Source organism: Ooceraea biroi, chromosome 1 (genome assembly GCF_003672135.1).
Source record: "Ooceraea biroi isolate clonal line C1 chromosome 1, Obir_v5.4, whole genome shotgun sequence".
In the NCBI taxonomy this organism is placed as follows: Eukaryota; Metazoa; Arthropoda; class Insecta; order Hymenoptera; family Formicidae; genus Ooceraea; species Ooceraea biroi.
The window spans coordinates 6,929,907-6,956,771 of NC_039506.1; the positions used below are offsets into that span (position 1 = coordinate 6,929,907).

Here is a 26,865-nt window from a genome sequence, read left to right on the forward strand (position 1 = left end):
AAATTTCAGATACTTAAAAATATGAATGTTTAAATTGCAAGTATTTAAGATAAAGTCGCGTTTATTGTATAAATAATTGTATAAAATATTTTTACAATATAATATATTAAAAAAGAACATGGCGTTAAGGATGACTATTTGAAGCGGATAACTTATTACTCTATAGCGTTATAGCTTCCTCTGTGTATCTATATATTTTTGTGGTAGGAGAGAATTTTGGAGGAGCGCAAGAACTTGGCGTTGATTACCCGTTTCATTGTAAATTTGAATTAGACGTTGATTTTATGCTCGAGGCTTCGACATTCACTCACGATTATCGCCGACTAATCTGCAGCGGTAGCTGGTCAAGTGTGATTTATTGATACACTGGGGTAATTGAATTGTGGGAACACGTCACATGACACTCGTGTTCCGGTCTCAACCGTGTGCACGTCGATCTGCCATTATCATGCGTATTACCAACGGATTGGTAGCGCTCATTACAGTCGCTGTTAGCTCGTTGGCGATCCGAATGCGCTTCGACGATGTCGATCTCGTCGAGTCGACAAGACCAGCCTTTCAGTCCAGCTTAATTCCTTGTCTTATACGTTCTCTGGTGTACTCGTTCGCGGCACTCGCGTCTGTCTGTGACAAATGATTTCGAGGGCACTTTGTTTCATCTGCATCCTCGAGATCGCCACTACCTTCCGAATAGGTAGGACGAAGATCGTTTAATTCTTCTCGCGAGAATTAATTCTGATTGATATTAAAAAGTTTAGAAATGTAGACGTTATTTCTGAAAATTTATGGCTTGTATAATTTATATTGTAATCATAGTAAGACGCAAAAAAGTATCGCGCCTTATTGCGGTGAAAAGGATTATTATTTGTGAAATGATTGGATTTGTGGATTTCTTTGATCACATATTTGATGCGTTTGTCGAGGCGATTTTAAGAATGGTGGTTTTCTCGAAGAGATTTGGGGATTTGCCACTTTGGTGAGACTTGAAAAGCGGGTAATAGCGAACGACATTCTCAATAGGAACGCCAAGCAACCGCATTGTGGACCATTTCACTTACACGCCGAGGAGCGGTAATGACATGGAAAATGAAAACGAGGATGCTCAATGGGAATTCCTCGTGATCGGCGGACGGGTCCCGTGGAACGAAGCGCTGGCAATCTGTCCCATTTACGGACACCTAAATCCTCTCTCGGTTCTCGAGCAGGCGGAAATGGGATACGACGACCCGCCGGATTCTCTGAAGCGCGAGACGGAAACGGATACCGAAAGTACATTGGCCGTGCTCGACAACGACACGATGGATTGGCTTGCGCGGATGGTGTCCGAATCAAACTACCGTTTGTTTCATTATTTTATCTTTCATCTCTCTGCCAAAGATAAAAGGGAGAAGATTTTTCTTTTCAGTTTGACTTTGTCGTTCCGATGCTGATCCTAACTCGCTCTAAACAACGTATTATAAATTAAAGTCACGCGATTAGAGAATATAAATATTGATAAGCAAAGCTTAAAACAATTTTCTTAATGATTGATTTTAATCTCACATTTATTCGTTGTTGAATTTTATCTGCGCTCGTTCAGGATACGACGGTCTCTGGGTAGGGGGTCAGAGGAAGGATTCCGCCAGCAACTGGACCTGGATCAATAGGGGAAAAAAGGGGGACACGTTGATATCGGAGTCTCTGTTGATTAGAGACCGTCCGGCCTGGTACAGCGCGAATGATCACAGGAGTGAGAAGAATTGTCTCGCATTTGACAGATCGGGTCATGGCACTCCCGCACTCGTCGCAGAAAATTGCCGACACAGAAAGCCGTTTGTCTGCATGAGAACTGGTGAGAAGCTACAAGTCCACGATTTGGCTGTGTAACGCACGAATACTGCGCATTGGTTTCGTTTCCATTAGAAAAGATCGTAAATCGTTACGACATTTGTTGCCGCGTTCATCGCTCTATCATCGCGGTACATGATTTCCATTTGTATTCCAATTTAACTTTTAATTTGCCGTTTTTATCACGCGCGCGTAGTTAGCACGACTCGCATTATCAGTCTTGCATTATACTGTTATTTCTTTCGTATCTACTTACACTATTTCGCATCTACCTACACTACTTCTCGAACGTATCGTTAAATATTGTAATAAAAGCGCGGTAGCGTGACCGTTGTACATCATCTATTTAACAATTTAATGAAGAGTCAAAAAATATCTGACTCTGAGTTGGAATTCGATTCTTAATCTAATCAAATATCTTATTATTATATTTTGGATAATGTAATTAATAGATGACAATCGCGACAATAAGTAATAATAATAAAGTCAACAAAAGACAATTGTTTTTAAAAAGAAAAATGTTCTAATTCGACTTCCAAAAAATGTGGCTCTAATTCGAGAGTCTAATCAAATTGTAATACTAATAATCAACAGCACAAAAGGTTGAAATTTTGGACAAATTTTTTAAAGGGAAGAAGAAATCGAAAGGTAACATTACGGAGGGTAGCAGTGTCCTCGTCGACGGTCAACGATATACTTTATATAAAATCGTCGATGACGAGGACGAGAAGACACTTAGAGCGGAAGGGGTGCGGAAAGTTAACGGGGGTGGCGTTACATGGAAAGAGGCGAGATTGCAGTGTAAGAAACGGGGCAAGCATCTTGCTATGGTTTTTACCAACGAGGCAGCCACCGTTATAGCGAACGCCATGCTGAGGAGCAGACCGTGTAATGAGGCATCATTCGTAATTTTTATACTGAACCGTCAAATTTGTTTAATGAGACAACAGAAAAAAAGTGGAATATCAAAGAGTAGTTTCACAAAGTTAGTCATTATTTACGGAAAATTAACTTGCGATTATCAATCGCGTTCTTATAGAACTCTAGTAAAATTTCATGGTGAAATTGGAAATTATTTATGATTCATCAATAGTACGAAGAACTACTCCACTGTGGAATTTTATATTCTGAAGAAATTTAAATAAATTGTCTTTTACGGGCCTGCCAGCGATGGAGAGCGTGTGGTTGGATGGTCGCAGCGCCGACGGTACTGATTGGACATGGGTTTCCTCGGGATTTACGCTACCTTCAATGAAGTCGAACGTTACTTCGTATCCACCTTGGTCAGAAGGTCACCCTATATCGCTGCCGGGAAATGATGATCTTTATCAAAGAGGAAGATGTTTGATTCTCGATAGGCATCTCTGCGCGGAGTACACAACCCCGGTTTTCCTCGATCTGGATTGCGAGAGAAAAAGGCCTTTCGTTTGTCAAGATGGTACATTTGCTTTTCAAAAACGTTTAAATCGATATTTAATTTTTCATTTATCAACATCACTTTTTACGTAGAATTGTTTTTTGAATTTTTGACTCTAATGTTATATAATTGTAATTATATTACGATTTTATAGCGAAGAACATTAATTTCTGATTTCCTTAATGGATGCCCTAGTAAATATTTAAATATGATGTCTTCTCACAAACGCAGCGATCCCAGAACGTAATATGATGGACAGCAATGAGAGAGACATATTACTCAATGATAAAAGATTAATATTATCCCTCTCTAAAATGACGTGGGATGAAGGCGAAGCTTATTGCCAAGGGAGATCCGGTCATGTCGCGAGTATACTGGACGCTAAGACTTTATCCACTGTATTGGAGAAAATGACGGAATTAGGTATACATAAATTTATTACTAAATAAAAATTTATTTATTAGAAATATATAAGACAAAAGTAGTTTATATCAATGTTTCTTCCAAGTTTCTCAAATGAAAAGAAAACGCGATCAAATAGTTTTTTTTCGAGTAAAAACTACTTTTAAGAAAAGTTTAAGTTAATTTGTAAATTTGATTTTACATAAATAATTGTACATTTATTTATACATTTCAAACAAATCAGCGTTAGAACATATTTGGATTGGTGGCCGAACAATCATGACCAAGGACGGTTGGAAATGGGTAGACGAGAATGGTGAGGTTCTTTCGAAGAATGGCATCGGCAGTGGTAGTTCCTGGTGCCTTGACAAAGACAACGGTTCTTGGCCACTCCCTGATCGCGAGAGTTGTTTAAACTTGGATCGCGAAGGTTACAATACACCCTTGTTCTACGGATTACCTTGCAATGCAACCAGTCAATATGTTCTGTGCAATTTATCCACTAAGAAGAACAGCAGTCAGCTGCGGTCAGCATTCACAGGAACGACCGAAATCAAGACTAACGAAAGCATCAGTCAAACTCAGGATCAAAATTTGCGCAAAAATGTCACACTTGGTGAGTTCGATCATATATACCATGAACATATTATATATATTCTGTGAATATGAGAAATTTGTATCTACAAATTTTTTTTATTTTCCTCTTAGATATCCAGCAACAAGCTACAAATTTAGCAGAGAGAATACGTAAACTAGCGAAAGACGAGCAGTCCGGTTTACTTTTTGTAATGGATGATAGTTTAAGCGTATTGAACGCTTGGTTTGCTGAAGAAATGAAACTAGCAGCTACCATCATCCGTCGATATTTCCCGTAAGAACCGCTTGAGTTCTTTAAAGCAAAATTGATTTCTACAATTTAATAAATTTGTAATTTTCTGGGAGCTCTTGATATCATAAGATACATATTCTATCAACAGATTGTCGCGCAATCATCCGATGGGCATGATTACCTTCTCGCAAAAATCGAAGGTAGTTCTCGCTCTGAACCAGACGGATACTTGCAATGTTCTGGGCACGTTATCTCAGGAGATGCTTGCGAATCGTGCGACTCGAGTTAAGGAGGATCTTGATGGGGTTGCTGGGAAAACTACAAACTTAATCAATGCTGCTCTCATGTCGGTAGATACTGTTCGTGCCTCGAATATGCAACGAGTTATTGTAGGTAAGACGTTATTGATGTATCATTGAATTATAATATAATACGAAAAAGCTGATTTTAAAATAACAGAAAATTTATTGCGTTCATGATAGAAATTTAGATTTCTTTTTAATTAAAAATAAAATTTGTTAAAAAATAATGATTTAAATAAAGTTTGTGTATAATGATTATTTTTTATTATAAGATTTGGAATGGATTCTTTAATATGTTATTCACATATGCACATTGCTAATAGTTTATTATATTAATAGTCTTCGTGACGGATGGGGAACACGTGACCGAGGACAAAGATAAAAAGAATTTACGGACCGCTGTGGAGAGCTTGCAGAATCTAAGGAATGGTGGCCACGAAGCGTTTGCTATTGTTATCAGCCAAGGCCAAAAACATGCGGACTACAACGTTATTGAAGAGCTGTTTTCCACGTCGCTAAAAGGAGAACAGAATTTGTATTTTGTCGAGAATTATGAAGGATTAGCAGAAATGAATTCTGCACTGAATTCAACGGAATTGAAGGAAGATTATGCTGCCCAATGTAAGTTTTGCTCATAAATTATCACGATAGAGAAATTAAAAATATATAAGTAACTCTGTGTAATTAATAACATTTATGTTATTCCGTAGGTGGAGTAATAAAATGGAATGTGCCAAAAGATGACGAGCTACTGGCGCATTTATTACAATCGAAAAAATAAGTGCAATAGAAATATATAATATTTAAAGTTTCAGTTAAACATTAAACGCAAAATAATTTTGTGTCATGCCACTTTAAAATAAAAACTTTTTTATTTTACGCTATTTATAATTATAATATTTGAAAATAAATTTTTTTCTCAATATTTAATATTATACTACTCATCAATTTAGCAAGTGGAGGCTCGTAGCGGAGGTTTTAGGAACTAAAAAGCAAATCTATAAACGCGGGCTACGGAAACACATAAGAATGGCGACTTGACGAGTTAAATAGGTTGTGGTTGCCATTCTGCATACGTTCTTCATGCTCTCATATAATCTTTTTTTCCAAAACTTTCCATTAAAATCCTTCACTTTCTCTGTCGGTATTCACAGTCCATTCTTATAATGAGATAGCTTAGGCACACTTCTTAAATACTAATGTAGCTATTTAAGTGGCTAACAAATATCTTAAGATGATATTTAAGGTGAGCTTAATATAAGAACGGACTTTTATTCTTATATAAAGATTATCTTAATTCTCGTTTGTAGACCTCGCTTTAGATCAGAAATTCAAGTAGTAAAATGACTCAATATCGGTCAGTCTCGGCTTCTCTTCAAGCAGTGAACAGTGGCGTTACATTGAGTGCACTCTCTCGATTTTCATTACCCACGGCGTTTCTCGTTGGCAGTATCAGAAAGTGGGTGTTGCATTCGTCACCCATCCGTCGGCTTGCCGTTGCCTGTGTCGAGGGTATCGCACGACGGTCGTGGAGGGCGGATACGCGGAATCGCGTAGAGAATTTTCAACGAAGAGTATCATCAAGAAGACATGCGTAAGTGCAACTTGATCCCACTTTCAATGGCGGTTTTCGTCGAGCACAATTACTTGAGCGCGAAGGGTTACGCAGGGCCGCATCCGATCGATAACACTAACCGTCTCGCAAGGTACACCAGACGAAGACGGACGGTGCCAAATGTCATTCAAGAAACGGAGCGTTATCTGCGAGCGTTTTGTGCCTTGCGCGATACGGGAATATGAGTCGACGGGTTTGTGATATCACAACTTTGCACACACATGGCACATATTCTTTCTACTTTTAATTAAGAGCCATTCGCCGAGCAACCTGTAAGAACTACTTTTACCGTTTCTACATGTATCCTTGTCACTGAAGGGATAGTAAATTATTGCGGTTTTACTGTATGCCGCTATGTGTAGTTGCGTCGAGTATAATATGTTGGAGCAGATTTCACATATCTTGGAATATTTTTGTCACAAATTCGGAAATATGTTGATCTTGAACATTATGGGTTTGTTGAGCAATTATTCCAAGAAAGAGATATTATATTATATTTTTATTTGTTGTAACAGAAATTTGTAAATTAATATTAATTATTAAATATTGAATACGTGATTATTTTAACTTTTCTACAGGCTGATTCTAGCTCGAAAAGCTAATACTACCCTCTGTCAAGATGATAGGGGGTCTGTTTGTCTACAACCATAAGGGGGAGGTACTCATCTCCCGAGTATATCGGGATGACATTGGCCGGAACGCAGTGGACGCATTCCGTGTCAATGTTATCCACGCGCGGCAGCAGGTACGCTCGCCCGTGACCAACATCGCCAGAACGTCATTTTTCCACATAAAACGCGCCAACATCTGGTTAGCCGCCGTCACTAAACAAAATGTCAACGCCGCCATGGTGTTTGAGCTGCTGTTGAAGATCATAGACGTTATGCAGTCGTACTTTGGCAAGATTTCCGAAGAGAACATTAAGAACAACTTCGTGCTTATCTATGAGCTACTTGACGGTCAGTATAAACTTTAATAAACCTTTTCATCATCGTACACAACTTATTTAATAATTTAATTGTCTTCTCGCAGAGATCCTCGACTTTGGATATCCACAGAACTGCGATACGGGAGTACTGAAGACCTTCATCACTCAGCAGGGCGTGAAATCCGCCACCAAGGAGGAACAGGCTCAGATAACATCGCAAGTTACCGGTCAGATCGGATGGAGACGAGAGGGCATTAAGTACAGGCGCAACGAGCTCTTCTTGGACGTCCTTGAATATGTGAATCTCTTAATGAGCCCCCAGGGCCAAGTTCTTAGCGCGCATGTTGCTGGAAAGGTGAACTATCCGCAAAACGCTTAATTGTCGAAATCTTTCTCGATCTCTGATGGAAAAATCTTTCTTCCTCCAGGTGGTAATGAAATCTTACTTGTCCGGCATGCCGGAGTGCAAGTTTGGGATCAACGACAAGATCGTCATGGAAGCGAAGGGCATGAAAGGAGGCGGCGGACTAGGGGGCGGTGGTGATGATCCTACGGGTGCGAGATCCGGCAAGCCGGTTGTCGTGATCGATGACTGTCAATTTCATCAGTGCGTTAAGCTTAGCAAATTCGAGACCGAACATTCCATTAGTTTTATACCGCCTGATGGTGAATTCGAATTGATGAGGTGAGATGGTGAAGAATTCAGCGTCTTGTAGCACGAAGATAATACCATTAAGATAAACCACCAAGATTATCTGAATTTCAGATACCGCACAACGAAGGATATATCATTGCCGTTTCGCGTGATACCGCTGGTGCGCGAGGTGGGCCGGACGAAGATGGAGGTGAAGGCTGTTCTAAAATCGAACTTCAAGCCTTCGTTGCTGGGACAGAAGATAGAGGTACGCGTGCCGACGCCGCTCAACACCGCCGGCGTGCAGCTGATATGCCTGAAGGGCAAGGCGAAGTACAAAGCGTCGGAGAATGCAATCGTATGGAAGATCAAGCGTATGGCCGGCATGAAGGAGACGCAGCTGTCTGCCGAGATCGATCTACTGGAGACGGACACGAAGAAGAAGTGGACGAGACCGCCGATATCGATGAACTTCGAGGTGCCGTTCGCGCCGTCTGGCTTCAAAGTGCGCTACTTGAAAGTATTCGAGTCCAAACTGAATTACTCTGACCACGACGTGATCAAATGGGTGCGCTATATAGGGCGCAGCGGCTTGTACGAGACGCGATGTTAATTCGCGCTGATAATTCGCGGCGAGGCCGAGGCGACACACGAATAATTGTAAAGAAGTAATCTCAATGCGAGGAGTCAACGCGACTATGATATTGAATCTTTCTCGGCATTGTTTCATTGTAGCGCATATTCGAAGCGGCGATTTTCCAGATGGCTTGGATGATTAAACTTCGAATCGAGCGAGACCCACAGCACGTAGCGAACTCGTATACGACATATTCAAGAGGAATTCCGTTATCCAGCACAAGATTTGCAACAGTGGCAAGTCTTTCCTGTACATTACGGTAGTAAGAAGTTCTGTCGAGTCGAATCAAGAGCGGAGTCTTCGTTTGCTCTCGAAGCTGGCGACGCCGACATTGTTACGTGTTTGGAGAAAGTTTTCGGATAAAGATAGATCCTAATTTCCGCGGATAAGTGTTTAGCGAGTGACACGATAATCGGGGTACCAGGGAGATTCTTTTTTTTCGTGCCAATATTTTATGTCGTCCATTTTCTCGCGTTGATACCTTACCGTAATCAGTCGCGGTGTCTCATTACGCTGGGTTATATTGGATTGCATGAGATTTTATCAAGTTTTTTATCATGAGATATAAAATATATGTGGCTGAATATAATGTTAATTAGATGTAATTATGGATTATTTACAAATTTTCTTGAATCATTCTAAAATAATAGATTTTTATTCGTTTTTTTATTCTACTATTTTTATGTTGAGGCACAAAATCAGGAAAAATTGTAAATGTTATACAATACGGAGCGAATTATTGAAGAAATCTCATTTGCTTTTTCCTTGAAATCAATGCTACATGATAAATATATGATATTACAGTTATTTATGTTTACGAGATGAACATATTTAGGGTTATCTTGCTACACATGTAAACGAATGTTTTCTCTTTAAATGTATTATGATATTAAATTTTTGTATTATTGTACAATGTGTTGATACATACGCGAATTTAATTACTCATTTCTTATGTAATTAATGAGAGTATAAGGCTCTATACGACCTCTTTGGTACCACAATGAGCGACACTGAACAAAACCCATAACTGTACGGCGGATCACTTGTGCATAAGCTTGCGATGCGCTCAATGAAATGTAGGACGCTGATAATATCTGTTATCTATGCATGAGAATAAGAAAGAGTAGAAAGAAAAACGTTGATCGCAATTGTACGAGCGCAACTGATTCTGTCTCTCTATGTTACGAAACGTTCACATGCGTAATGAAATATATATATATATGTGTAAAATAAATCACTGCCCGTGTGTAAATTTAATTACTCTACTCTCCTTTGAGTTATTGCCCTGAATGTTGTGCGCGACAAAATTGAAACTCGAAACGTTCGCGAAAATAATCAAATAAAATATTGTGATTTAATTTAAACAACGTAAAATCATGTTTCACATGCATTGATGTTTCATGTGAATAGTAATTTGCAATTTATTTGCATTATACGGACCGTTACGTTCGATTCGACGTAACTGTTATTTATCAGCATAAATACAGCAAAAATACGTAATGTAATTTGCGTATAATTAGAAGTTAAATATATATGGGAAATACTCACGTTCATCGGCACGGTTGTCACGATACATCAGATCCGAGAAACTTTAGTCGAAGAAGATACGAGATTATTTAATCAAAAATATCAAAGATACGAGATTATCTAAAATTTGAAAAAGTCTAACAAACACTGCACTGAAAAACACTGAAACGAAGTGGGAAGCAGAAGCCCGTTACTGCTCGTATCGAAGTCGAACGATATATCGATGCGCGCGCCATCTCTCGATGTACGGAAACCTTTTAAATTTCGACGGAGGAATCCGAAAGCGCAAGAGACCGAATAGTCCGCTTCCACGACGAATAATGTTAAAATTTAACAGCTAATAAATCACTGAACAATCAAGTGAAGGTAATACTGTTTTATCAAAATGAAAATTTTCGACATTTTCCCCACTTTCTGCATCTGTCGCCTAAATTAATTCAATCTGTAAATTGCACCATAAATTAAATGCGTAGTGCATTATTAACGCTAGTACACCTCTTGCAATTTTCGAAATAATGTATCGTAATGTTTATTACATAAATAAACGTCCACATGACTGTTTTAGTATCGGTCATGACGGTCATCGAGGTTATCATCGAGAAATGTCCCGACGACGCGCGTGTCGCCTTTTCGACGTTCGCTCTTACTCTCTCGAAGCGGAACGCAAGCGGATGTCGCGTCCAAGACGGGAAACTCGCGCGGGAGTGCTTTGAATTCGCGCCCGCGAGTTTTCCCACGACGGCGCGACGACTTTTGCCCGAACGCGGCGCATGCGGTCCACGCTCGCCTCGCCGCCGCTCCGTTCCGCTCCGTTCCGTGCACGTACAACGTATACGTATCGTACGTGTACCTGTCATGGATTCCGAGGATCGACCGCGGCCACCGCGGGCACGCGTGATCGCGCGATTTCCTGCGTGAGAGAGTCACGCGTCGCACGCACGCGCGCACGACGAGCGGTGCCTGACGTACACGAGGAGGAAACGCAGAGCGGACGCCGTAGACGAGGTCGCCGTGGACCAGGCGTTATCGTCGTCGTCGTCGCTGTCGTCGTCGTCGTCGTCGCCGTCGTGGTGGTGGATCATGAGCGTCGCGATGACGTCGCGCGGAGGAAGGTGCTGTCGCCGCCGCCGCAGCCGCTGGTAAACGCGTCGCGACGCGCGGAGACGCGCTCTGCCGTCCCTGGGAGAGGCGTCGAGATGATCATCCACGACGACGTCGGGCCCTCTGTTCTCACTCGGAGCACGGATTCCGTGAGTATCCCATATTTTCATTTGCGTTTCCTCGTGAGACTGACGACTGGCGTCGCGACGCCGCGCCGCGTGCAACCTCGTCGTCGTCGTCGATCGCGCGGTTTTCCGCGCGTTTTGAACGATCCGGAGCGTTCCGCCGCGACAAATACAAGCTGCAGAGGCAAAAGGAAACGAGCGATGCAGAGGGTGTCATCGTCAACGTCGACGTCGTCCCCGTCGCTGCGTTCGAGAGTTTCTCCGCGTGGCGGTCTTCGCGAGCGCGAGCGATTTTATGGGTGCCGCTATTTTTAGCGTCGTATCGTAAACCCGGTGGCTCGCGGCCATCCGTAAGGGAGGAATCTCGCGCTTTGTTCGCGCTCACTCGCACGTGCATCCGGATCGTTCGCGGCCTGGTTCGAGTAACGTTAGCTGATGAATAGTATGCTCCTCGTCGCTGATGAGGCGGTGAGCTTTTGGCGGGAGCGTCGACGAATCGGCGGGGTTTGTTTCTCGGTGCGATAAATTCATGTGATCTTTATCGATCCGGGAAAACAGTCGGGTTTTATTAATCAGAAGCTTACTGTGACATTCATTACGTACTTCCAGTTTTTATTGTGGTTGGTATGCATTTACATTTTGACTAAAAGGTTGACTTTTAAATTGAAAATACTGAAGCTATACACGTATGAAATTGGAAACTAAAAATGTTCAGTGATCGCATAAGCGGTTTATATATTTTTAACAAGATCATTAAACAGGTTTCTATTTAAAGACTAGTTTACGAGAACTGAATTTAATTGCGCTTTTTGCCGTTGTATTAGTGCGTAAGGTTCGATAGCAGTTACATATATGAATTTTACGAGTTTGCGATGAGGTTTTATCTTTCAAGGGCGAGTACGCTGACCTTTCTGGAAAATAATTCCTGGGGAAACTCGAGTCACGTCAGAGCTTTAGGAGCTTCGCATGTAAGCGCGATAGCTTATCGCCGGTGTAATTTCGGTAAATTCAATTTTCGAGGCTGCAGATATAGAAAAATAAGCCTTATGTAAATCAACGCGCTTTTATCGCTTCACGCGCGCGGATGGAAATATGGGGATTGATAAAATTTAAATTGCAGACTTTCGACCGGTCAGGCATTCGACAGAATAATATTTTTTTCAAAAACGTTTGAAAGTTTGATTAAAATTATATATCGCATAAAAGAATTTATCTTCCTCCTACAAAAGCAGCTGGAAATCCTATAAATTTCAATTGTCTTGGAAAATCTTAAATAAATATAAAACTAAATTCACTTTTTGTATCACTTTCACTCTGTCTTTTCTCCCTTTGTTAATTTCCCGCGTCAAAGTTTGGCAATTCAAATAAGATTAATTTGTTTAAGCTGGGAAATCTGTTCTTGCCCTTCATAACGCAAATGTCATAGACGCTAACACAGGCACGACGTAATCTTCTCTAACGGCAGCCACGTTGTAGATACATCCCTTAAGGGTAGTGAAAGACCCTCGTAGATGATAATATTTTCAGAACACAAGGTTAATCCCGGGTCTTATAGCCTTGACTTATTGAAGCGAGCACTCCTTTCCCGGGTTTTCATACTGCGCAAATCTCCCGGATCGATCTGAAAAGCGGACGGAAATGAAAAGTTTATCTAACGATTATTTCTTACTCGACCAAGTCTGTACGTAAACGCGATTGAGTGTGCGCATTTTGTCGCTTTTTAGTGATGGAGAAAAATTCGTAGGCATTGACAATATTGATGCAATTTCAACGTAACATCAACGTACATCACGCTCATCAAACTAGGTTCGTTATCTCGACGAGCTCATCGTAATCAGCTGTTATCAAGAGTGACACGTCGTGCGTTACCTGCACCTGGGATTCTGATGGCTTTCTCGATAGTAACCACCTGAATAATTGGAACCGTACTCGGAAACATCACTTTAGAGTGTATCTGTTTTACTAACTGTTTGGAAACTGACGTTCCACCTTCGATTGATGAGTGAGTTCGAAAATAATGCTCGATTACAACCGATTTTTCGATGCGGATATTTTGCAACGAGGGTATTTTCATAACAACATCACGAATTTCCAAAATAAACGAAATGATTTGACGATTGTTTGTTCCGTATAATACAGATATTATAAGATAATTGAAAGATCGCGATAGTATCGCGATAGTAGATTTGTTTGCAACTATTGTAAAAGAAACAGTTAGTAGGTAATATCAGCCTGCGAAATTGTTATTATCTCGAGAAGTATTCAGAAGAAACATAGAAAATTTCTCAATAGTTAATAGAAAGAAATTTATTCTAGAATGATGTTCAATCAAGTGAGATTTAATCAAAAGTTCCCCAGCTTCTTTTTCCTTGATTTGGTTTTTTGAAACTCACTACTCGCACGCGTTCTTTAATGCCATTTTCGATAAATGTCAAATTGCGACGATTCTTCAAGCGACGGTTTCGCTTTTGGAAGATGGAACGTATAGCCGTCTAGGAGATCGATCGATCTAAGCTCGTGACCACCCACTTGCTATTTTCTGGTTAATGATATTATAGTACGGAACTAATGTGCGTGATGCGCACTATAATCTAAATAATCCTACGCTTGTCCTGTGGAAGCGCGAACGCGTTTAGTATTTCTTTTTATTCACACCCTTGTCGTTATTGGCGGCACGTCAGATTTTATTCACCGGTGGGTGTTTTCTCCCATACAAGTCATTTTGCTGACACATTAGATTTTATTCTGCATGACGAGCTGCATGTTGCAGCGAGCGCTCGAGAAAATCCAACATTATTTCTGTAATGCTTTTGTAGTCGGGATGACTTTGTTTGTATCACGTTACATGTGCGATGTCTCTTGATGGGTTCTAAGAGTTTCATCACGCGTGGAATTCTTTCTCACGTTTTTAATCATCGGTTTTTTCAAAAAGAATTTTAACGTCAATTATCCTCAGTATTAGTTTGACTTGCAAAACGTGGTGTGCTGATCATGGATCCTGGGATTATACGTGACGCAACGGCACATGCACAAAGGCAAAGGATTACACGTGACAGATGTAATCCATGTATTAGCAGGTACATTTAATTTATACTCATACAAGAGAGAGAGAGAGAGAGAAAGAGCTATCCAGAGCCTGAAAGAAAATATCTTGGGTTCATAGCGATACTTTTTCTTTTTATTATGTAACGGCAATGCGGATCACCCAGGTAGAACGTATGTTCCACGTTTAATGACTATAAAAAGGCCGCGTAAATATCACTCAACGGTTGCACGAAAAAACATGTTCACTCGCAGTTTTTTTCACCGCTGTAACTGCGCTACGTAAGTCTATGTGCAAGAGGTAAATTCAAGAATATTATGCAAAAATTTAAATCCGCGCTTTTCTCGACCCAGCCCGAGCCACGCAGTTGATACTCTCGCGCTTGTTTAGATGGTTAAATGGCTCAAATTTTTCGACGAGCTCCCCCGAGCGTATTTTTATGGCACCGTGCACGTTTCTCGAGCTACACGGCACAGTAAATCCACGAATCTCCGGCGTCCTCGTGGTCGTTATGCAAATGACCGCGCGATCCGAGATTGGCGGTAATTCAGCTCAGCTCGGCTCGCGAGAGACTTTCGGTTCGGCTCGATTAAACTCGCGGTCTAATCCCACGACAATCGAGGACGGGTGCATAAGTCCCGACGTAAAAGTTGTGTGTGCTCAACGTGTTGTAGGATAGTAGCAGCTAGGCATCCTCCGCATGTGAATGCACCGACGACGCGACGGTTCTATTATTACTGCCGCACGTGCCGTTGTACCGGTAGATATCCGCTACGCGCGCGCTCGATACGACTCCATACATGAATGGCCGCGTTATTTACTCGCCTTTAACATTCACCCTGTATGTTTAATATCTATTGAAAGCATGCCAAGCAAATGACATTAATTCTTACTAAAATACCTGACACACCGTGAGTTCGTCACAGATAGTGCGTGACGAGACGCGTGGCGTCCCTGTGACTGGAATTATGGCGTCGAGGTATTATATCGAATCAATTCGTAGCTTCGGCAAAGTAGGGAATCCCTAAAAAACCTTTTTAAAAAAAGTGTATAAATCAATTTAGCTTACGTAGTAATATATATATTTTTTTACCACCGATTTTTGTTATTCTGTTGACAATTGTTTATTCCAGCCAGGTAGATGTGTTTGATGATTTCGCTTTATGTGACATAAGATATAACATGCAAGAAATGTAAAGATTCTTTTTTATTACTTTATACAATAAGTATTGTCATGAGAATTCTTTTGTAGACCACCGGGAATTGTTACATGCGGGAATTGGCACTGCTGCAGGTGCAGTTCCTATTTGCCGAGCAGATACATGACAGTAGCCGCCAAGAAATACATTAATGACAATGCATGCCAACTTGAGTGGTTCCACGGAGTCTAGAAGGATGGAACAGTTTTCCATGTGCGCTGTTTCACATAATAACTCGTGCGGAGTCACTCAAATGAGAATAAATCTGCTGATACTTTTCAGATAATTCTTCGACGTCTACAAGCTCGTGTAATTTCTACTTCACGATGAGCAAAATGATCGAAAATCGATAAGATGCGAATTGTAGCGTATAATATCATATAGTTTTAGACTTACGTTTGTTGTTTGAACACCGCAAACACGAACTGAATCATGAACTAACAGCATCATGCATTTTCTTCGACGGAAGCTTCGACGGATTTGAAAAGGAATTCTACTCTATAAAAATAAATCTTGCTATATATCGTTTTTCTAGCGGTTATCAGTTTTCAAGCTTCAATCATATGGCGCATCTCTCGCAGGATATCAGGACATGAGCACAAATGGTATTGAAGAAAACCCATCCAATTTTAAGACCCGATCCCTTCGAAATCTTTTGCCACGAGCTTGGAGATCTCGAAAACAAATCCCTTTGCTCGAGTGGAGCGAAGAAACGAAAAAATCATACTAGACTTTAAAGGTTGACCAAACCTTCAAATTGCAACAGATTTAGGTCAAAATAAGACGCCATAATGCCAGCGCAATAACAGATATACTCGTTAGCATATTTAAAACTATTTCAAACCTCCATACAGTCTTTACAGTTATCATATTGTTCAAAAATAAATAAAGATTTTGATGACAGACATGTCAATTTAAGTATATTCGTATAAATGCAGAAACACTAAAGTAATTAACTAATTACACTATATTAGATGGTAACTGCTAATTTAATTAAGAAAAATAATTTTCCCCTTTTTAAACGATGGCTCGTTAACACGTATCGAGAATAGTTCCACAGTAAAGTCATCCAGCAATAATGAGTCCTTGAATTAAATCTGTTTAGCAGAGTTGATCGATCTCCCGCTACAGGTACAAACACTCTGGTCATCGTTGAAAAAGAGAAGAGGAAAAACGGGACACATTAGAGAGTATTGAATGTGCAACGGACCATTATTTAAAAGCCGACGGCTTCTAGACCCGACGCGACCTTACTTTTGAACCGCGCACACGCCCGCTACTTTGTCGCCGAGGCGTAGACCGCGTGAGCCGGGTATTGGAAGAGAGGCAGAGCCTCGTAGGTCCGCTCGTCGACGGTGTCGGCAGAAATAATCCCATCGATTCGCTTTCCGGAAGAAGCCACGCCGGTACGTTCGCGCGGTTACGAACGAAAGCGGGCGTGTAAATCCGACCCCCGGGAGTGAACCGTGGCGGTAGAGACGACGGGCGGTAGGATCATCCCCTAAAACGACAGCTTTAATATCAGCCTGGGTGTGTTTGTGCGCACAGAAGGAGCAGGTGGCAGCGGACGGGCGGGAGCTTTAAGAGCCGTGGAACGTGTCGTGCTGGAGAACGACGCGCTTAACGTCATCGTCGTCGTCGTCATCGTCGTCGGTATCGTCGACGAAAAGACGAGGAGAGAGAGAGTGCACCGTCTCGCATTCGGTGAGGGAAGACCAGCGGAAAAATCGGGCGACGAGGATGAGGCAGGTGGTCGTGTTGGAGCCGGCGGGCAGCGTGCTGGTGATCAGACAGACCTCGCTGGCTGGTGGCGGCGTTGCTGGAAACGTCAACTCCAATCCGACGGGTACCAACGACACTCACTTGGTCAATCACGCAGCCGTCTCCACGATTGCCTCGAACGACCACAATCAGAACAGGATCGTCGTGGTGCGCTCGTCTACCTCATCCACCTGCATGACCAGCTCGGTAAGAATGACGCACGACTCTCTTGCGCGGGTATAATCGACGAGCAATCTCGAGTGGACCATCAAAGGGTTGTTTGGTTTGGAGTCCCTTGTTCGTGTTTACTTTGCGGGTGCTATAACACCGGTTTTGATTATGCAGCAACTAACGCGGAAACTAGAACTGTTACGTCAGCGTGACCGTCTTTCTTTTATACGTTCTCAGGAAAATACTGTCAGGGGATTAATTTGAACTACGATCGATTAGGCTGTTTGCGATCCGAGATATCAATATTGTTCCAGAAATTAGTTATTTCACTGACGACTATCGGTCGTAATAAATATTTCTGATGGTATTTATGTGTTAAAGGAAAGATTATTTATTCAGATCTTTATTCTGAATGTAATGATGCTATTTGCGGGCTAAGCCGTGAACGTCCAACGGATTGCAGATCGGTTAATTAATTCTCATTTGTGAATTGTTATCTGGTAAATTGCTTGTCGATATTACCTCGATTTAACTACCAGGTTCAACGTAGAAATCGTATTAGGAAGTTCCTGCTAAAAACGTGTCGGCGGCAAAAGGTCAAATGATCGCTGAATGCAGGATCGAATGTGCGAAGGAAGGTACGAGACACCGGGTGTCTCCCTTTCTAGGACGAATGTCTCCGGGAAAGATCCCCGTTAGTCTCGCAACAAAGTACTTACAGAATAAAAGACTTGCCTTTCCAGCCGGTATAGCGCACGAGGAAAAAAAACTGCCTATATAGCCCTACAATACGAAACGAGACAACTTCAATTATAGCTGGGAATGGGTGGCAGGTGGTACCACGAGCCTCGCCTCGTTCCAATGTAAAGGGTTAAAGAGGATAGATCGCTCTTTATCGTGACGGACGTTTCGTTATGATTCAGTGTCGCGACTTGGCGCAACGGTTCTACATTATTTACACATTTTCGTTAATGTTACGTTATTTCTCATCTTGACGAGTTTAAATTGATTGACGAGCACGCTCGATTAAAAAGCGCAAGGCGCACCGCTTTTTTCTCCTTTTAATGTAAGTTTTAACGCTTCTCTTGAGATTATAAAATTATCGAAAATATGATGGTCTATTTGAAATTTTTTACGCTCGCTGGAGTCTTTTGTAATATCCAATTGTTCCCGATTGATTCACCCCGCACACAGCATTGTTGTCTTACGCAGTAATACACGTGTGCGCGTTTTACGAGCTAATAAAATGGCTAAAATAACACTCTCCGTGAGAGAAGATGCGCTTGAAAATCGCTTTGTGCACCATTTAGGCCGACAATCACGCATCGACCAATGGCAATGGCAACATCAACGTTAACGCGAACATCAACGGGAACCTGGTCGGCATCGGTTGCAAACCGTCACCGAAGGTCGGGGTTGGCGGCGGTGGTTGCAAGAACGAGAGGAACGATCACCTACGGAACGAGCACAAGAACCAGGACGGGATCGTCAGCAACGAGACGAACCCAGCCGCTGGATGTCGTCCAAGGACGAGCAAGGAAGTCGCACACGAGAACGTTGCCTCCGACAGGAAACTCGATAGCGCGGATCCCATCTCCGGTGAGTACTTCCGCCATTACTTATCTGTACCTTTGACAGCCCCGAGCGATCGTCTCGTAAATTATTCGCGCGTGCATCTGGTTAGGAAGACGTTCAGACGTACGATATGGCCCGTATCCTTCATGTGACAAATGTTGCGCCTACATTAATACATATCTGGATGGGAATAGCTGATGTGTCAATTTGTATCTTGAAACTGGAAGGAAACGCTAAACGGCTAAACAATCACATGAGGAATAGACATGGAATGAATGAAATATCGTTCTTAGCAACAAATGCAGAATTGATCCGTCGGATAATTTGCCTGATAATCTGAAGCGAGTGGGAATAAATAATAGAGTTTCGCGTATTGCAAGCACGAGTCTTATTGCATATTGGCGTCAACGTTGTGGCGAAGTTCTCGTGGGCGTTGTGTCGTTAGGAGAAGTTTTCAGGCTCGCCTGTCTAAGGCAGCTTTAAGTAGTTCTCAAAAATTATGGCGCTCCCACACGAAGAGCTAAGCGGAGCCACTGACGAAGAATTAGCCCCTCCCGCGCACGTTGAGACTTGAAGAAAATCGCAATGAAGTTTAAAACAAATGCCAGCGTTTTCGAGCGAGCCGTCGTTACAACGCTGCTGCCGCGCCGGGAACAGTGGCACCGGAACGGAGAGAAGCCTGACCAAAGTTTCCACTCATCACGATGGAAACGGAAACTGCACACAAACTGCACTCGAGTTTCGCCCGGAATGACTTCGGGACCCGTAAACCACGCGATTAGCAACGAGCGACTGTATGAGGGAACGATAAACTATCGGCCCTACAACTTTTACAGTTTGCAGTTTTCTGTGTAAATTGGCTAAGGGGCAGTAGGTGTTCTTTAGGACCATTAACGTGCGGATAATTGAACGAGATAAGAATAAGTCGTAAAAGAAAATTTGTATTAAATTGAGTTCGAGGAGAGATTTCGGGATAAAGCGTTCACGAGGAAAAAGAAATGCAATATTCGGCGTTGCTACAAACTGATTCACAGTTCATCAAATATCTCAATTATTTTTTGCGTTCTGTGATCCGTTCTGGATCTTAAGATCTCTCGTTTGCTTCCTGGATCTATATGTGAACTTCTTTACTGAATTTCAGATCTCAGGATCTTCTTATTCTCGACAACGTCGATATTCTCTCAGATAGTCAAATCTTTGAATCTTCAATATTTTTAGCCATTTTAAAAATAGAGAATCGATTTATATCCCAAATAGAATTCGTACGTGCAATTAGTGCCATGACGTAATCATCGTTGCAACATCACTTTTTCCTGCGTAATTAAATCGCCGCATCTTTTTATACGTCGCTAAATTGTTTCGTGCAGTTACAAATGAATTTAGCTGCCGTTGCGTACGGAAAAACAGCGTAATCCGTGTATGTACAACATGCTACATGTCGATCTCCGATAATACGCAATGTCGATACGATATTTTTTTGTACGATACGCCATCATCCACCGATAGCTCGGGTATAAAAACAAAAAAAAAACCCAGAATGTAGTTTAAAACTGAATGCAGAAAGCAAATATGTCTACAATTCACCAAACCGGATTACTCCTTTCCCATCTACAGAGATTACGAAAACAGAATCGATCGATATGTGCTGAGAACGTTTTATGAGGGTGATCTAAAGCTTTTCATCCCTAGACCGTCCCATCTATTGCCATGCCCGTTTTTTGCGGATCGTGATCTTTTCTGAAATGGGAATTATTGATCTGTATTACGAAGCACGTGAGAAATGGCAATAGAACGGCCGGAATTTCTATAATATAAAATAATAAAAACGCATATTTTCTGCTTAAATATTTTCTCGCAAATATTTTTTTAAACGAAGAAGAATTACGCGGCGGCTCGTGCGTTCAGCATCTTGTTACCGTTTTATCGTTAATTTCACGTTCCGCCTCTCATTCGAACGGTGCATATGAAACCGAGTTCTCTCTTGGATTTCGACGAAGCACATGAGAAAATCCGCGTGCAATCACAAAACTTTCCGAACGTTATGTGGGATTTCCGTTGTGGTCGCCGCTAGTTTTCCCGGGAAACGAGTTTTCCAGGATACGATTGCGTCACGTTTCCCGGTTCTACGTTCCGAAGGAGAGACCTCTTGCCTCAGCTTTATATCTTCCTACGTCCATCTATCCCGCCGCGAAAAGAGCTTTCGACTCATTTCCAGAATCGATTGTATGCATCGCGCGGAGATGTACATGCACTACGAATCGCGCGGCATATGCATTGCCGGCGGGTGCAGTCGGCTCCTCTATGCTTCTTCGAGCAACATCTTCCATAAAGGGCACTCGTGCATGAATCCGATTCCGAATATAAATAGAAGGAGCCGCGGTCGTGCGCCGCAGGGAAGGTCGTGAGGAAAGAATCGCGAGTAGAGTAGTTACTCTTTACCATGCGGAAAGTACAAGACGTGGATGCTAGCACTAAAACGTCGCGCAAATTTCGGGATGACAGTTTTTACGAGCGCCAAGTTCTAACGACGTGACGAAACTCGACAACAATTCGCGGGAGCACTTAGTCGCCATCGTATTAGAAAGAGAAAAAATAAATCTGCGATGCTCTCTCTCTCTCTCTTATTGCAGCGTTACGTTTAACGCAGTTAATACAAAGTTTGATCGAAATTTTAATTGAAAAATGTAAGACAGACCAACCTTTCGTTCCAACATTCTACTCAGATCACGTTTGACTCTTTTTTCTTGTCAACTGATTGAAAGCTTTAAAGATTTTATCTAAATTTAGATGTAAAGACAGAAATATAAAAATGGCTAAAATTTATTATAATATCAAGTATATTTGAAATTATTTACATGATTATTTAATAGCTTTGCTTAATCTGAAAATAAATTTGCCAAATAGCAAATTATCTTTTAGTTCTCCTAATATGCTTGTTCGATGAATGTGTCTCTGTTTATACCTGCTTATTTTCTGTATCGTGACCGGCTTTTGTGACGCACGAGACCTTCTGTATCGTGCTTCTTATTTATTGCCGACCTTGTTATTTATTGTTAGTGCCACATAGGCTGGGGAAACTTTCTCTTAGGATCTACAGTTTTCCGATCGTGCGCAAACCTTAACCCTTTGTAGCGTCTTCTTTCGGAGCAGAATTCATCATTAGATGATCAAAATTCTTTTGTTTTCTTCAACTGGAAAAATATTAAAAGCTGAGAAAAATTACTTTAAAGATAATGTTATTCTGAAAAATTGTCTATTTATAAATTGTAATTATTTTATTATCGTAATAATCAGAAAATATGCGTTGCATAAAAATTCAAAAAATGTCTTCATACTGTTAGTGAGTCAAAGAAGCTGTGAAAGAAATTTATTACTAGATAAATAAATAAATTATCATTTGCATAATCTTTAATAATTAGTCTTGTATTTATATCAATAAATTGCACTTTTATCGAAATACATTAGTTTCATAATTTTATAAACTAGAATATCTCTTGCTAAAAATTTCGCTTTCACTAAAAATCTGGATACTTCTCTCTCTTATCATTTGAGAAATAATAAGTGCAATACAAAATCGATCTGCGCGCTAATTCTGTGATACGTGTAAAGTGATAATGATATATGTAATAATACATGAACTTCGGAGCATGTTGTGCATCCCTCTTATAACGGAATGGGTGGCCTTCCTTATCGACGCGCGAAGTTCACCCCCGGAATTTCTCGCGCCGTTGTTCCGGGGGAGGCATCAGCATCGTAACGCTTCATTCGAGCTTCCGCCAGAAGTTGCACCCCAGCAGAATAGTACCCCGAGCGACACGGGGTAATTCGTAGTTCCGGCAATATCCGCCAGAGCGGCGATCGCGCAGCTTCCACCACCCCTCGTCCACCTCACGTCGCTACCCTCTTTGCTCCGACAGCTCCTTTCACCCACGCGGCCTGGTATCCACGGGCATCCTCTGGCCTATCCCGTTCTATCCTGACCTATCCGATTGCCTATCCGGACTAGACCAGATATCGACCCCCTCGGAGACCAGGCCCTTCCCTTCCGTGCGAGAGAACGCACCCTTCCCTTTTAATCCCCGACGCCCTTCGCAGTTCCCCGCTCCGCTTTCTTCGTGTCTTGCCGGAGACTCCAATTCGGCGTCTCGCATTCAAGGATACGGCTTAATGACTGAGCTCGCTAAAACGCGAGTCTCCTCATGGTCTGGCAGGAAGTGTACCGAACTCATTCGGCGAATCCAGGCTCGAGTTTCTTCGGACCTAGCAATCTTATTGATTGTCTTAGCTCTCCTGCCGTGACGCTTCCTCTCTGTCTAGCTATTTGTTTCTCACTCTTTCCTCTCTCTTTCTCTCTTCCCCTGTTTCTCTCTCGCTGCTTTTCGTTTCGGTATCGCCGCCACCCTCTCCCACTCGTTCCACCTCTTCTACAATTCTCTCTCATGAATCGACCTTCTCTATCTGTCTTCCTCTTCCTCATTCTCTCACTCCTCTGCTATCACACCCGCTACCACATGGGTGCCGAGCTATCGCCAACGACTAACGACCAGCGACTTACGTGTCTGGCCAGCTCTGGATCGTTTCGTATAAAACAAAAAAGAAAACCGGGGTGAGGAACTATCTACATGACGCGTCCGGAGAAGGCAAGACCAGACGAAGAGTGGGAAATAAAGGAGGATGTGGAAGGTAGAAAAAGAAAGCGACGAATGAGAAAGACGCGAGAGGGTGGTTGAATACGCGCCCCCGAGCCACCGACATTCTATTTAAAACCGCGGGGCGGGGGGAGAGGGTGGAAGGGAAGGAGTAAGCGAAGCTAGCTGGCTGACTGGTAATTTACGAGCTTTTACCAAAAAGTTGGACACCTCGGGGATGGCTCCGCACTTTGACACGTGACCCACTTTTATTGAGTTACGTAATTGATCGCCCCGCGCTTGCCCCGTGTTAGCGCGACCACCCTCTTCCGCCCCGCCCTTGTGTCTCGTAATTCTAGCCCTTTCTCCTCTTGTCCTTGCATGGCCCTTCCACCGATCCTCCTGAAAAAGCGCACAAAAGGGTCCTTGTTGTCCTCGCCTTGTTGTGATCGTCAGCGACTAACGTAGACCAAGTTACATCTGTGAAGTACACACACAGTTCCGGAATTGATGAAGGAAGATAGATATTGGGAATTAACCAGCATAAAAGATGGCATAGTGTCTCAGAAGATTATGCATCTCAATCTCCTTCTTAGTTTGAATCACTAACTCTTCATTCATCATCTTGAAATGGATATTAAGAAATCAACAGCATAAGATATGAAGAATAATCTAACAATTATGAAGTACGCGATAAATGAGTTATCTCAAGTGTCTGAAGTGCAAATAACGACGACTGATATTCGCAAACGATCCTTTACGATCATGGGGATCATTAATTTGGACAGTGTTCCACAAAGATACGTTTAGTCCAAAAAGTTAAGAAATGTATTATATGTCATATAGGTACCTAATACTAGTAATAAATAAAATCATGAATTTTTAATTTAATTTACTTAAAACTGCTATGTATTTGATTATTTCGTTTTTGCGGAATATCACACGACAGACGTCTGTGATTAATTAATACGTATCGTTAATGAAAAACAATTAAAAGTTGAATAAAATTATACCAATTATTTATTTGAAGAAGAGGAATTACCAAATTCCGATCGGTTCTGTGCGATAGGATAAATGCCGTCTCTATCATCTGTTCCTGGTCCATTAATGGCGTTATCGTTATCAGTGGTGGACGATGCTAGTGTTCGAAACGCATTGTCCGTGCTAAGCCGGAGTGTCGTTTCCAGAATTTAGCGACATGCGATCGGAGACCTAGTTACTTGTTCCCGCGCGTTCCTAATTCACGTGGGTTCGCTATTGAACTCATGCCGTTTCCCTACCGTATCCTGAGAATGATTTTACTCTGAATTACTTTTACAGTTGCAAGCATGTTGAGTGCACAGTATGTCGAAAAATAATAAGGGAAACGAATAAATTAGGCAAAAAGGAATATGCTGCTTGATTGTTATGCGTCTACTCCACTTTTTCGAGTAGCAATAATTAATCAGACCGTCGATAAAGGGTTGCGTGTACGGTTAACCCTTTCGTACGTAGTGAAGTCGCAGTAAAACCTTTGGTGGGTATGCAATCAGCGTTGCGATACCGTCGGCGAATGCGAATCGTTATCGTTATACTCGCGGCACCTTAATTCATTTCAAACTTATTCATGTGCCACATTTGAATAAGCTTTCGCCGCGTTATCGTTGATAAACGAGGATTGATTTATTAACGATTTAATGAGAATAAGATTCCGGCGCTCGGTCAGAAAAACGCCAACGTGGCGGAGATATTTATTCATTTATTTATTTTATTCGCGCCCACTTATGCTTCGCACGTTAATTAAGCAAGTTCCTCAAGGAAGCTATGAAATTCAACACGAACAACGGCGTCGGTCGTGATGTTCTTGTTGCGCCGCGCGCTCGCAATTTTGCAGCAAAAAGATTGGCGGGCGCATGAATATGTATGCCCCCTTAAACTATTTCGGTTACTTTGGGGCTATTTGGGTACGGTATGTGAGGTGACGAAGAACGGATGAGAGAGCGACGGATCGGTTTATAAACGGCATACATTTTACGGCGAGGGCAGATTGTAGATCGTTAAGCCGGAAAGCCTGCTGATAACTGTCTGCTGATATAAATGACAAAGCTAATTGTCGCGATTATATCTTAAAGTACGCTATTAATCTATTTGTACTATCCGCTCTACAAACGACGTGATAACTTGCAGGTGTGATTTTAAGCTTCTGGCTATCTGAAACGCGATGAAACGCTGTAAACTGTACAGAAATGCGCATATATATTATTTTTCGTGCATTTTTACATTATTTGTTTTTAAAACTGATATGTGAATACAAAATTGTTAAGATTAATCTATATTAGATCTGAAACGGCACCAAAGATAGATTTTTGATGGGTTTATACGCATTCGCGGCAATAACATTGCACGTCACGTTTTTGAAATGAAGCATCGTCACGCGAAAACGAGATTTCGGTGGTAACGATATTTTTTTATTTCGTATATTGAGTGATGAATTACGCTGCTTAAATATTTGACGTTAAAATATTTGATCACACGTGCTGCAATAACTCTTTCCATTAAAAATATCTCCGCAGGTGTAGAAAAAAGAATATGAAAAAGCAATATCTATAGCGTTAAATTAGTAGCTGCATTTTTCGGGACAATTACCATTTTGAAAAAATTCGAACCATGTTTTACAGGACGAAAATCATTAATTTTTAGAATACATATGCGAGGAAGACATTTCTTATGACTAATTCATATGGCGTAGCTTTTTGTTGTTCTCATGCAAATCTTTTTTCTTACGCTGCTTAAATTATGACAGATGATGAAGAATTACCACTACACCATGCACATCATCGTTTTACTTTGGCGGACCGTTGTTTTTGCAGTGGGAACCGTCGGTCCCGTTTGCCGCTCGCGAAACCCGAGGCGTTTTTGTATCGCGGCCATCATAAATCAGGGCGAAACAAAATGGGCGAAATGTAATGCTCCGTTTCGATGGTCCGAGTATCACGGAGCTGCGGCAAGACGCTAGTGAACTCGGCACGGACCCAAAAATTAGTTGGCGGATCGGCTCCAAGGAACACAATTGTAATCATTTCTGACCATATGTCGAGTACAGCTAGAAATCATCTCGCACGTGCGTTCTACATCCGCCTACGCGGTTCACGAAACGGTAGAACG

General features: G+C 41.8%; 3 protein-coding genes across 3 annotated transcripts in view; all 3 read left to right on the top strand.

Moving 5' to 3' along the window:
- Positions 1–523: 523 nt before the first annotated feature.
- On the top strand, positions 524–5,577 carry LOC105285466. Its single transcript, XM_011349693.3, has 11 exons — positions 524–694; positions 1,021–1,338; positions 1,580–1,831; positions 2,458–2,715; positions 2,996–3,265; positions 3,476–3,667; positions 3,891–4,262; positions 4,355–4,517; positions 4,624–4,868; positions 5,117–5,398; positions 5,488–5,577. Exons 1-11 carry the CDS (start codon positions 634–636, stop codon positions 5,556–5,558), a joined length of 2,484 nt encoding a protein of 827 aa, XP_011347995.2. The 5' UTR covers positions 524–633; the 3' UTR covers positions 5,559–5,577.
- A 619-nt stretch (positions 5,578–6,196) lies between these two features.
- On the top strand, positions 6,197–9,848 carry LOC113563155 (AP-2 complex subunit mu). Its single transcript, XM_026974444.1, has 5 exons — positions 6,197–6,371; positions 6,971–7,351; positions 7,425–7,675; positions 7,749–8,005; positions 8,087–9,848. The coding sequence occupies exons 2-5, from the start codon at positions 7,012–7,014 to the stop codon at positions 8,565–8,567; spliced, it is 1,329 nt and encodes a 442-aa protein (XP_026830245.1). The 5' UTR covers positions 6,197–6,371; positions 6,971–7,011; the 3' UTR covers positions 8,568–9,848.
- A 1,086-nt stretch (positions 9,849–10,934) lies between these two features.
- LOC105285464 (calmodulin-binding transcription activator 2) overlaps positions 10,935–26,865 on the top strand; it is a 43,524-nt gene continuing 27,593 nt past the window's right edge. The window contains exons 1-3 of the mRNA XM_026975209.1: positions 10,935–11,368; positions 17,135–17,554; positions 18,829–19,117. Coding sequence (XP_026831010.1) covers positions 17,327–17,554; positions 18,829–19,117 — 517 coding nt within the window. The 5' untranslated portion in view covers positions 10,935–11,368; positions 17,135–17,326. The remainder of the gene's footprint in view (positions 11,369–17,134; positions 17,555–18,828; positions 19,118–26,865) is intronic.

What these genes read in the sequence shown, in the direction of transcription:
- LOC105285466 (XM_011349693.3), top strand. Translation starts at nt 634, where the DNA reads ATGATTTCGAGGGCACTTTGTTTCATCTGCATCCTCGAGATCGCCACT. An exon ending in GTTTGTCTGCATGAGAACTG is followed by an intron (nt 1,832 to 2,457) that starts GTGAGAAGCTAC and finishes AATTTTTTAAAG; the next exon opens with GGAAGAAGAAATCGAAAGGT. An exon ending in CATGCTGAGGAGCAGACCGT is followed by an intron (nt 2,716 to 2,995) that starts GTAATGAGGCAT and finishes CGGGCCTGCCAG; the next exon opens with CGATGGAGAGCGTGTGGTTG.
- LOC113563155 (XM_026974444.1), top strand. Translation starts at nt 7,012, where the DNA reads ATGATAGGGGGTCTGTTTGTCTACAACCATAAGGGGGAGGTACTCATC. An exon ending in TATCTATGAGCTACTTGACG is followed by an intron (nt 7,352 to 7,424) that starts GTCAGTATAAAC and finishes GTCTTCTCGCAG; the next exon opens with AGATCCTCGACTTTGGATAT. An exon ending in GCGCGCATGTTGCTGGAAAG is followed by an intron (nt 7,676 to 7,748) that starts GTGAACTATCCG and finishes TTCTTCCTCCAG; the next exon opens with GTGGTAATGAAATCTTACTT.